The sequence below is a fragment of the Loxodonta africana genome, chromosome 1 (assembly GCF_030014295.1).
Source record: "Loxodonta africana isolate mLoxAfr1 chromosome 1, mLoxAfr1.hap2, whole genome shotgun sequence".
NCBI lineage: Eukaryota > Metazoa > Chordata > Mammalia > Proboscidea > Elephantidae > Loxodonta > Loxodonta africana.
Genome location: NC_087342.1, coordinates 18,676,799 through 18,689,041, shown reverse-complemented (window position 1 = coordinate 18,689,041; position 12,243 = coordinate 18,676,799). Strand labels below are relative to the sequence as shown.

At 37.4% G+C, this 12,243-nt stretch overlaps 1 protein-coding gene across 8 annotated transcripts in view; it reads left to right on the top strand.

Annotated features, from left to right (window-relative positions):
* DLG1 (discs large MAGUK scaffold protein 1) overlaps positions 1-12,243 on the top strand; it is a 271,952-nt gene that overhangs the window by 183,038 nt on the left and 76,671 nt on the right. For all 8 annotated transcript variants that reach the window (XM_003412932.4, XM_064269151.1, XM_023551656.2 and 5 more), the window contains one exon: positions 6,668-6,770. In XM_003412932.4, coding sequence (XP_003412980.1) covers positions 6,668-6,770 — 103 coding nt within the window. The remainder of the gene's footprint in view (positions 1-6,667; positions 6,771-12,243) is intronic.

Sequence of the window (12,243 nt, the reverse complement as noted above, 5' to 3'; positions counted from 1 at the left end):
TTAGCTCATTTTGTGATTGGGTTATTTGTCTTTTTGTGGTTAAGTTGTTGAAGTTCTGTATGTTTCTTGGTTATTAGGTTCTTGCTGTTAATATGGTTTCCGATCCCTGATTGCTTTTAAGGTCTCTTTGTCTTCGGTGGGAAACCCTGGTGGCGTAATGGTTAAGAGCCATGGCTGCTAACCAAAAGGTCTGCAGTTTGCATCTACCAGGTGCTCCTTCGAAACTCTATGGGACAGTTCTACTCTGTCCCATAGGGTCTGTATGAGTTGGAATCAACTCAGTGGCAGCGGGTTTGGTTTGGTTTGGTTTATCTTTGGTGTACTCCAGTTTAACTAAAATGTGTGTATCTCTAGCATTTTACTTTTTCTGATTGGGATTATTATGCTTCCTGAATCAGAGGAGTTATGTGTTTCATCATTCTGGAAATTTCTTAGCCATTGTCAAATTTTTCTGTTTGCACATTATATTGATTCTGGCTGTAATGGATTAAATTCTGTCCCACAAAAATGTGTTACCAGTTTGGGTAGGCCATGATTCCCAGTATTGTGTGATTGTCCACCACTTTGTCATCTGTTGTGATTTTCCTGTGTATTGTAAATCCTGCCTTTATGATGTTAGTGAGGCAGGATTAAAGGTGGTTATGTTAACGAGGGAGGACCCAATCTACAAGATTAGGTTTTGTCTTAAATCAGACCTTTTCAGATATAAAAAAGAGAAGCACAGCAGAGGGACCTCATATCATCAAGAAAGCAGCACCAGGAGCAGAGCATGGCCTTTGGATGGGGTCCCGGCACTGAGAAACTCCTAGTCCAGGGGAAGATTGATGACAAAGACCTTCCTCCAGTGTCGACAGAGAAAGCCTTCCCCTGGAGCTGACACCCTGAATTTGGACTTCTAGTCTGCTAGACTTGGGGAGAATAAATTTCTCTTTGTTAAAGCCATCCACCTGGGGTATTTCTGTTGTAGCAACACTAACACTAGACACTGGCCTTCTTGAATTCCTTTGAGAGGACTTTCACATTCTTTTCTCCATGCCTTTTCATATTTATTAGCACTGTCTCTTTACACTGTATTCCTTCATATCCATCTTCTAGTTCACAGATCTATGTCTAATCTGCACTTTAAACCAAAGCTAAGATTTTAATTTCAGTTTACCAATTTTTTTTCTAAAAGTGATTCTTGTTCTTTTTCCATTTAGCCTTTGTGTTTTCAGTGGGGTCTTGGTTACTTAAAGTTTTTTATTTTCTTTTAGATCTTGATTTTAAACTGCTTATTCTTTCTGTCGAATAGTTCTATTTTCTGAAGTTCGTAGGTGTCTAATACATACTATTTTATGGTGACTCATGGTGAATTATTTTCTCATTCTAAATTTTGCAATTGTGAGCTAATCTTCAGTAGAACTTTATTTGTGGGAATCCAGTGGTGCCTGAACTTGGGGGAGGTGAAGGGTGTTTCTCAAGAAATACTTCACGTTGGCTTGTGGTAGGCTTCTAAGAGCATCGCTCTTAACATTTTTCCAGTGAAAAAACTGAAGTTTAATGATAATTTGTCCATCCAAATCCATTGCCATTGAGTTGATACTGACTTACAGCAACCCTATAGGACAGAGTGGAACTGCCCTGTAGCATACCAAGGAGCAGTTAGTTGGTGGATTCGAACTGCTGACCTTTTACTTAGCACTAAACTACTGTGCCACCAGAGTTCCAAAAACCCTGTTGCTGTCAAGTCAATTCCAACTCATAGTGACTTGATAAAACAGTACAGCTGCCCCATAGGTTTTCTAAGGAACAGCTGGTGGATTCAAACTGCTGACCTTTTGGTTAGCAGCTGAGCTGTTAACCACTGCGCCACCAGCAGTCTGTCAATTTGTCTATAGTAGCTAATAATAGCTAATAAGTAGTAGAGTGAGGATTCCCCCTAACCCCACTGTAATTATGCTATGCTATTTTGTTTTCAATTAGAAAGTGTAAGGTAATACTTTCTGAAACTTTAGGATTTGAGGTCTAGAACCCAGAAACCAAAATCCAAACCCATCATTGTTGAGTTGACTCCAACCCCTAGCAACCCTATAGGACAGAGTAGAACTGCCCCATAGGGTTTCCAAAGAGTGCCTGGCAGATTCAAACTGCCAACCTCTTGGTTAGCAGCCATAGCTCGTAACCACTAGGCCACCAGTGTTTAGAAACAAACCTTATATTCTGGATCAAGAGTACTATTCAGTTTGGTAACTGTTTTAAATCATTTCTTCTCTAGAAATCAGTAGAGGCATTTTCAACTACAGATGAAAGGAAGATCAGAAAATACTCCTCAAATTGAAGATATATATGGCTGGAGCATGATAGAAAAATAATTCAAAAAATATAAATTGTGTCTTTTGTGACGTTTCCAGATCAGTCCATCTCACCCTTTCACCTTCCCCACACATACTTAGATGCATCAACATATTCCTGCATCTTGACCTTTTGAGAATATAGTTCCAGGTATAAACTGAACCCAGGACAAAAAGAGGGGCGACTGATCATTTACAAAATAAGTACAGATCCATTTTTTAGTTTTTCTGGGATCATGGTGTTACCAGCTGTTTGAATGGAAATAACGAGTACTTGAATCTTCAAATATGCAGCAATACTTTATTAAGGATTACAGTATTACAATCTTAGAAAATAAGGAAAATTATTAACATGCAGTGTGAGTAAATGGAAACTGCATTTATGTATTTTAAAGGTACAACAATTGAAACAGATTTGTAAAGCTGAAATAGACCCTAGTTAAACAGTGTTAAAATGTGAAAAGTCTCAAGAGACTGTCAGTGTTACCGTAACAACCAAAACAATCAGGATAAGCTAATCTGGGTAAGTTTAGAAAACCTAAACCTATCAGGAAACTGAGGATTCAAAGAGATCTGAGTGCACTATCTTCCAGAAAGGAAAGAGGCCTTCAAAGAAGAGAAGGCACCAGTGGCAGCTCTCATCTTTGGTAGAGTGATAGGAATAGACAGGCACTCTGTACTTTCAGCTGCTAAGAGATAAGAGTGGAGCAGGAGAGCTGAGATAAAGCCCTCCAGGCCATTGTGGACAGAGAGATCTCCTAAGACACAAAGCTTATGCCAGGTCTAGATTTCAAAAAGAATTTACCAGCAACCCAGAGAGCTGACATCTGGGCTGTATAAAGCGGAGAGCTTTGAAAGTTGTAACTCAGCTGTAACACAGACAGATCTTGGGAATCTTACCAGTGCTGTACCCTAAGTCCCCCTCAGAAAGAAAAATCCAGATCCTGCTCGCAGAGCATTTGAAGCAGTGTGAACTGAACCTACTTAAAGTTGCAACAAAACCCAGTTCCATCTCAACTACACATCACATTGACGCTGCCCCCCACTCTAGCAGCCTAACTGGAGAAGAGTTGGATTATTCCCTACCTGGTTATTTGAAGGAAAATAAACAAAAAATAGAGAAAAGCAACAAAGTCAAAAGGTGATTTGTTGGTTCTTTGAAAAGATTAATGAAGTTTTACAAACCTCTAACAAGACCAATCAAGAAAAAAAGAAAAGAAACACAAATAACCACATGAGAAATGAAGGTAATCAGAAGATTTCAGTGGTAAATTCTGCCAAATGTTTAAAGAATAATACCAGTCCTTCACAAACTCTTCCCAAAAGAGAAAAAGGAGACACCTCTCAACTCATCCTATAAGACCAGTATTCCCATGATACCAAACCAAAGGAACAATCCAAAAATGAAATTAAGAAAGCAATTTTATTTATAATATTATCAAAAAGAATAAAATCCTTAGGAATAAATTTAACTAAAAAATGTAAATTTTGAACACTGAAAACTACGAAACGTTGAAAGAGATTACAGGAGACAAAAGCAAATGAAAAGATATCCTGTGTTCATAGAAGACATAATTTCCTTAAAATGGGAGTATGCCCCAAACTGATTTTTAAATTAAGCTCAAATCCTGTCAGAATTCTAGCTGCCTTTTTTCAGAAATTGCAAGCTGATCCTAAATTCATTTGGAAATGCAAGAAACCCAGAATAGCCAAAATAACCTTGAAGAAGAAGTTGGAAGATTAACTTCCTGATTTCAAAACTTAATACAGAGCTGCAAGTCTCTTGATTATTTGTTCAGCATACACTTTGGGTAATTAAAGTGAAAAGCTACAGCCCTGCCATACACCTTTTCTAATTTTAAACCACACAGTATCTCCTTGTTCTGTTCAAATGACTGCTTCTTGGCCCATGTACAGGTTCCACATGAGCACAGTTAAGTGTTCTGGAATTCCTGTTCTTCATAATGTCAACCATAATTTGTTATGATCTACATTTTTACATAGTTGAATGCCTTCGTGTAGTCAATAAAACACGAGTAAACATCTTTCTGGTATTCTTTGCTTTTGGCCAAGATCCATCAGGCATCAGCAGGGATATCCCTTGTTCCATGAAATTGTGCAACTACAATGGAAAACAGTTTGTAAGTTCCTACTAAAGTCAGCACAGAGTTATCGTATTATCCTAGGTGTATGTATACCCAAGAGAATTGAAAACATATGTTTACACAAAAACTTGGGCACGAATGTTCATGGCACCTTTTTTTTAATAGCCAAAAAGTAGGCATAACCCAAAAGCCTATCAACTGATAAACGGATAAACAAAGTGGTATATCCACACAGTGGTGTATTTTTCAGGCTTAAAAAGGAATGAATCACTGATTTCCTGCTTGGTGAATGTTGAAAATATGCTAAGTAAAAAAGTACAAACAAAAACAGCCACATGTTTTAGGATTCCTTTATCTAAAATGGGCGAGGGGTGGGGGTGGAGAAGGCAGTGACTGCTAATGGGTATGGGGTTTCTTTTGGGAGTGATGAAATGTTTTAGAATTAGATAGCAACAATGATTGCGCAATCTTGTGAATATACTAAAAACCACTGTCGTACACCAAGTGTGAACTTTATGGTATGTGAATGATACCTGAATGTCGGTGTAGGAAAAAAAAAAAATGACCCTAAGCCTATTTATACTAATATGTCTCTCAGTGCAGGGATTTCCTCTAAAATACCCTTGATGATGTACTTTATAATAAAATTTTAATGGTATTTTGGGACCAGGCGCTCCTTGGAAACCCTATGGGACAGTTCAGCTCTGTCCTATAGGGTCGCTATGAGTCAGGATCAACTCAAGGGCAATGGATCTGGTTTTTTTGTTTTTTGTTTTTTTTTTTTGCTTTTAATTTGTAGTCTTGTTAAGCAAAATTAGGCTATTTTATGTCTATATAGGTTGTCTTCAGATCCTTTCTGTAGCAGACATTTCTGTATAGGAATAGTTTGTTAAAAATTTAATCTTTATGATAATCTGAAAATTTACCCTCTTTTATATTTCTTCTCTAATATCTTTTCCTGGAAATTAGGATGATTTTCTGTAAGCTCAAAGTATAACTATGTATACATTGTACTGAGTTTTTTTAACAGCCATCTTTAGCTAGAGATGTTTTCTAATAGCCATATTGTAACGTTTGTTTAGATTGAGGTTTTTATATCTTGGTTTCACTGGAGTGGTGTGTATTATAATTTAGTTCCATGACAGCATCCTGTCTAGATAATCTAAACACCTAATCTTTAAAAAATGGTTAAAATTTGCTTTCTTAAAAATTTCACAAAAACAAACATTTCTGGGATCATAGTCAAATTTTTCAAAATTGATATGCAGTCTTTAAAAGATTATAGATTAAATCTTGACAAAATAGGTTTTCATGTAAAAAATGATGACAGTTCCTCTTTTTCAGAAATACTCAGTGAAGATTCATTCCCTTCTTTTCATTGATCGATCTTTTAAAAAAAAAAAAAAAAGCTTAAATATTTAAAGTTTATTACATCAACTGTAATGCTCCCATGAATGTCCTAAAATTTTTGTCTTACATTGGAGAAGTGATCTCTTACTGTAGTTTACCTTACAGTGGATAGCAGGTACTGGTAGCCTTTCTGAAGTAAGAACTAGGTTGCCTAGTCTTCTGGGATTGGCCAGCTTAGTAACTGTTTCACTCAAGGAAAGGCTCTTTATTTAGAAAGATCTCTTTGTTCATTTAATACAATTTTCTCTATTTAAATTTTAATCCTTGAAATCTGAGCTACTTCAATACTTTTAAGTAACTGCTTTCTTTGTTACGCCAAAAGAATGGAAGATTTAGCTTGGAAAGGAGGGAAGAGAATTGGCACTGAGACGAGCAGTAGGGGTAAGCATGTACCGTAGGTGAAAGGATACTACAAACAAAATTAATTTCCCTCCCATTGCTTGAATTACTAGCGAAATGAAATGTGCAGATTCATGACACTTGTTGATTTTTCAGGTTATCAAATTAAGGTACATTTCTCAAGAGCTTGATAGGCAACCTTCTGGAAAACCTAGGGGGAAATGTTTTGGTTTTGTTCACTTGACATTAAGAGCAGTATTTTCAGTGAATAAAGTTGCTTTGAATGATATTACTGGTAATCTTTTGTTTTACTATGCAATATATTTTTAGTAAATCAGAACAAGAAAATATTTTAGTGATCCAAAGTAATTGCAACAAAATGTTTTTGTTTTTTTCAGTTTATGTCTCTTCAAAGAACAGGCTATTATGAGTCTTAATCATGTGATTAAGTTCTCTCAAATTAAAATTTGGTTTGACTTACAGGTAAACAGTGTTGACCTCAGAGCTGCCAGCCATGAGCAGGCAGCAGCTGCATTGAAAAATGCTGGTCAGGCTGTCACAATTGTTGCACAGTATCGACCTGAAGGTAATAAAACTCTTGCTATTTATGTTTATTTTAGTTTTTTAAATTCTTGGTCTTAACAGCATTAAACTTTCCAAGCTTAACTTTCTTTCTTGTTTCAGTCTCATTTGTTCACCTAGTAGTTGTCTAGCCTAAACCTAACTTACTGCCCAGGTCAAAAATATCTGAATAGGTTATATATAGCCAACTCTGTTTTGAGTATTGCATCATTATTTGGAGTAATTTTCAACTTTTTTTTGTCTTGTTTTGTTTCATCTTTCCTTTAACTGAATATATACCTTTTACTAGCTTATTTGTCTAAAAAGATAAAAACTATAAGCAAATATAATAATATTGCCAAAGAAAATGAAGTCATCCAAGTTTTTCATAAGATTATATTTGTTAATATTAAGGTCTAAGATACGTTTCTAATAGCCATTATTGCTATTTAAAATAAAGAGAAGAATGCAAGCTTTGGCTGTAGTCGTTTCCAGGTAATGAAGTATCGTGGATATGACCTGACAGAGTTCCTAGGGGATGTAGGTGGTAATGGAAAAATAGAGATTGCTGTATTAAATATATATAAGACTCTAGTGTACATCAACATAACCACTTTCCAGTAAAATCTCAGTGGAATTTAAAAAGCTTAAAAACCCAAAAGAATACATAGCATACTGGTTAATGTTCATAAACAAAATGAAAAAGGAAAGAATGATAGGACTACAGGAGCTAAGTGATAATTTAGCAACTGTTATGTGTATTATTCTTTTCTTGGAGTGGAATTTTTTTTTCCCCACAAAACCTAATATTATTTTTTTATCTGATCAAATTAGCATGTTAGACATTACTTGCTATTTCATAATACGTAGCAAGTTTCATCTGTCTGGTAAACCTCAGCCTTTTAGACTCAATAGCCTCAAAAGGGGTAAATTCATTTCTATAGGGGCAAATCCCAAATGAATTATTCACATTAACCAAACAAGGAAGGACTGACATATAATGTCAAAATGGCAGTGTATTAATTTTTGCGAGAAGCAAAACTACCAGTGGAACCACGAATGCTTTTTGCCTTCTAGCCAACACATTCCTACCCTGTAGGTATGCTACATAGGAAACCAGGTTATGATCAAATCTTGCTTAGTATTAAAACCTTTCATTTATATGTTGATGAGGAATAGAGACTTCTAGGTAATTAAGGGTAAGCTGGTACCTCTACTCCCTTCCCACCCTCCCCAGAATTCACACATAAGCAACAAGGAAAATCAAACACATACACACACCTCTCTCTACCTGTACAACTCACCCCTCACATTAAGCAAAACTAAGAAGACAGATACAACACCTAGACAAAACAGAGTCAAAGGCCACTCAGGCAACTGACTTCTAGCAGAAGTCAGGGGGAAAGAAGGAAAGAGAAAAAATATGGAGTGTTGAGAATCCTCAGTAGTGGCAGAACCCAGAATGTGACAGTAAATTATACTTTCTAAAGGTGAGAAAATGATGAAGTGGTGAAAGGTAATCCAGCGGAATGCAGAAATTATCAAGCGATATCACTAATATCACACTCAAGCAAAATTTTGCTGAAGATAATTCAAAAGTGGCTGCAGCTGCATATTGACAGGGAACTGCCAGAAATTCAAGCCAGATTCAGAACAGAATGTGGAACCATGTCAGATATATCCTTTCAAAAAGCAGAGGATACCAGAAAGATGTTTACCTGTGTTTTATTGACTATGTAGAGGCATTCGACTGTGTGGATCATAACAAATTATGGATAACATCACAAAGAATGGGAGTTCCAGAACAATTAATTGTGCTCATTGGAACCTGTACATAGATCAAGAGGCAGTCATTCGAACCAAACAAGGGGATACTGCATGTTTTAAAGTCAGGACGGATGTGCATCAGGGTTGTATCCTTTCACCATACCTATCCAATCTGTATGTTGAGCAAATAATCCGAGAAGCTGGACTGTATGAAGAAAAACAGGGCATCAGGATTGGAGGAATACTCTTTAACAACCTGCATTTTATGCTGATGATACAGCCTTGCTTGCTGAAAGTGAAGAGGACTTGAAGAACTTACTGATGAAGATCAAAGACCACAGCCTTCAGTATGGATTACACCTCAACATAAAGAAAACCAGAATCCTTACAACTGGACCTGTAAGCAACGTCATGATAAATGGGGACAAGATTGAAGTTGTCAAGGATTTCACTTGACTTGGATCCACAATCAACACCTATGGAAGCAGCTATCAAGAAATCAAAAGATGCATTGCATTGGACAGATCTGCTGTGAAAGACCTCTTTAAAGTGTTGAAAAGCAAAGATGTCCTTTAAAAGTGCACCTTTAAAGGTGCACTTTAAGGTGCACCTGACCCAAGCCATGGTATTTTCAGTTGTCTCATATTCAGGTGAACACTGGATGATGAATAAAGAAGACCAAAGGAGAATCAGAAGCAGATCACCAGGCCTGTTTTCCGAGCACCACTGGGTGGACTTGAACCACCAGCCATTCTGCCAGTAGTCAAGCACTTAACCATTTGAGCCACCCCAGGACCCTGCACATATACACACACACACACATACACACCCCCCAAAAAAAAAGCTTTGACACAAATCAAATGAAATTTTGACCTTAATGCTTTTAACAGTTTAAGCATGCAATTCTTTGAAAGAAGACCAAAAAATAAAAATGTAAAAACTGTAAGAAAAAATGGCACAACAACCAGAAGAAATTAATTTTGAGGTATCAGAACCCAGGGAAGAAGAAGACAGCAAACTGGTTTCTGAAATTGGAACACAAAGGTGAATAGACACTGCAGAAAACTCAGTAGAGGGCATACTGGATACAGTAGGAATAGTAAAAAGAATGAAACAGCATTAAGGAAAGATCAGAGAAAAGAATATTAGCAGCTGAAGACAGGCAATTAAGTATATGAAATATATGCAGAATTGTTTCTGAAGGAAGAGAATAAATATTTGAAATTATAATTCAGTACATTCATGAAGACTTTCTGAAATAAGTGAATCTATATATTGAAAGGGCACAGTATGATATTGGAAAAATGGACTCAGAATGGTCAAAATTCAGACATAATCTATTAAAGTTAATGTTTATCAAGAACGAATCTTTCAGGACCCAGGCAAAAATGTCACGTCATTTATAAAGGGGTAAAAATTGGTTTGATAGGAAAAGGAAGCACTGCTCTAACGCTTGGAGAGCATAAACCAAAAACCCTTTTGCTGTGGAGTCGATTGCAACAGCGTAGAACTGCCCCATAGAGTTTTCAAGAAGCTCCTGGTGGATCCGAAGTGCTGACCTCTTGGTTAGCAGCCATAGCATTTAACTACTACACCACCAGGGTTTCCTTGATGAGCATAAAAAACAAACCAAAAACCCTTTTGCTGTGGAGTCGATTGCAACAGCGTAGAACTGCCCCATAGAGTTTTCAAGAAGCTCCTGGTGGATCTGAAGTGCTGACCTCTTGGTTAGCAGCCATAGTGTTTAACTACTACACCACCAGGGTTTCCTTGATGAGCATAGAACAGAATAAAACCTGATGCCCTCAAGTTGATTCCTACTCATAACTACCCTATGGGACAGAGTAAAACTGTCCCATAGGGTTTCTAAGACTATAAATCTTTACGTAAGCAGACTGCCACATCTTTCTCCCATGCAGCGGCTTGTGAGTTCAAACTGCCAATCTTTCGGTTAGCAGCCAAGCGATTAACCACTGTGCCACCAGGGCTCCTTAGAACAGAATAAGATACTTGATTTTACTGTTTTTATGTCAAATGGCACCTTACTAAGCTTAATATATGCATATATGCAATAGATATACTTGGCACTGATGGTTGGCAGTAGACTACTCTTTTCCTAGACTACTTATTGAATGGCCCCAGAAATTCCCGTCTCAAATTATCATTTACAATGCTTCTACTCTGTTTTTCTTTCTTGGTTTTACTTTTTTGGGGGGGGGGGTGATTTTAATACTTCTGTGTATCAATTTTTTTGATCAATATTCTTTTTTTTTTTTTAGTTGCATTATGTTCATAATTGTAAAGTAACCTAGTCTTAAAGGAGCCATCTTTGTATCAAGGATTTGCATTCTTCTTTGTTTTGATTATCCACATAGCTACCATCTTCTGTGTGTATCTTCTTTCTAAACATCTCCTGCTCACCAGACTTGTATGTCCTACTTGTTTTTTCAAGCTCCAGCGTCTCCAGTTTAACATGCCTGAATCTTAATTCTTTTCCTATCTCAGTAAATGGCACCTCCATTCATGCTTAAGCCAAAAACCTAGAAGTCAGCCCTCCACCCCTTCACAAGTTGTCAGTCACGGCCCCTACCCTAGCCAAAGCTACCATTATACTCTGAATAAATTCCAAACCCTTAAATAGGGCCTGTGAGACCCTATGTAATTGAGCACAGCACAGCACATGTGGCTTCACTTATGTGCCCTTCACTCTTAAGTTTTTGCTCCTTAAGCTCTAACTGTACAGGCCCTTCCTTCAGATCCTTGACTACGCCATGTTCCATCCCAGTTCTGTCCTCACTTTGTTCTCTCTTCTTGGACTGTTCTTTCTATGGCTGGCTCTTTCTCATGGCTTCATCTCACATGGCACTGTAACACTGATATTTTTCCTTTATAACACTTAACACAGTTTATAGTTATGTATTTAGGTGCCTTTTTGTTTAATATTTTTACAAGCCTCATTGTGTGGCCTTATATGAAGATAGCACAGGGCCAGGCAACATTTTGTTCTGTTATACATAAGATCATCATGAATTAGAACTGACTTAATGACACTAATACACACATAGCCCTATGAAATAGATAACAATATCCCTATTAATTGATGATGAAGTAGTCATAGAAAACAAAGTCAGGAATATCTAGAATTCAGTCCCAGATCTTCTGACTTCAAACTCTGGGTACTTTTCACTGAAAATATATTGATGAGTACTTAGTCTAGCATTGTTGATGTATACTGTTTTCCTTTACCACAGCTATAGTACTGTTGCCTAATGAACACATGGTAGTGTCTTAGGCTGGGTACTCTAGAGAAGCAAAACCAGTGAAGTGTGTATATGTAGAGAGGGGGAGAGAGATTTATCTCAAGGAAATGGGTCATGTGGGTTGTAGAGGCTGGCAAGTCCCAAATCCGTGGGTCAGGCATCAGGCTGGAGTCTTCTCCTGACTCACGTAGTTGAAGGAACTGACAAACTCAAAGTGTGCAGGTCAAACAGCAGACCACTGGCTCACAGGCTGCAGAGGCTGACAAATCCTAAGACTGGCAGGCAGTACAGCAGGCAACTGGCTCAAGTCCCAAGAACTAGAGGTCAGATGATGATGAGCTGGACACAGGATACAGAAAAAGCAAGTGAGCTTTGCCAGAACATCCATATATGTATGCAGGCTACACTCTCAAGGAAACTCCCCATACAGTTGACTGGCTGGTCACATCATGAAGGATGACTGCATCATTA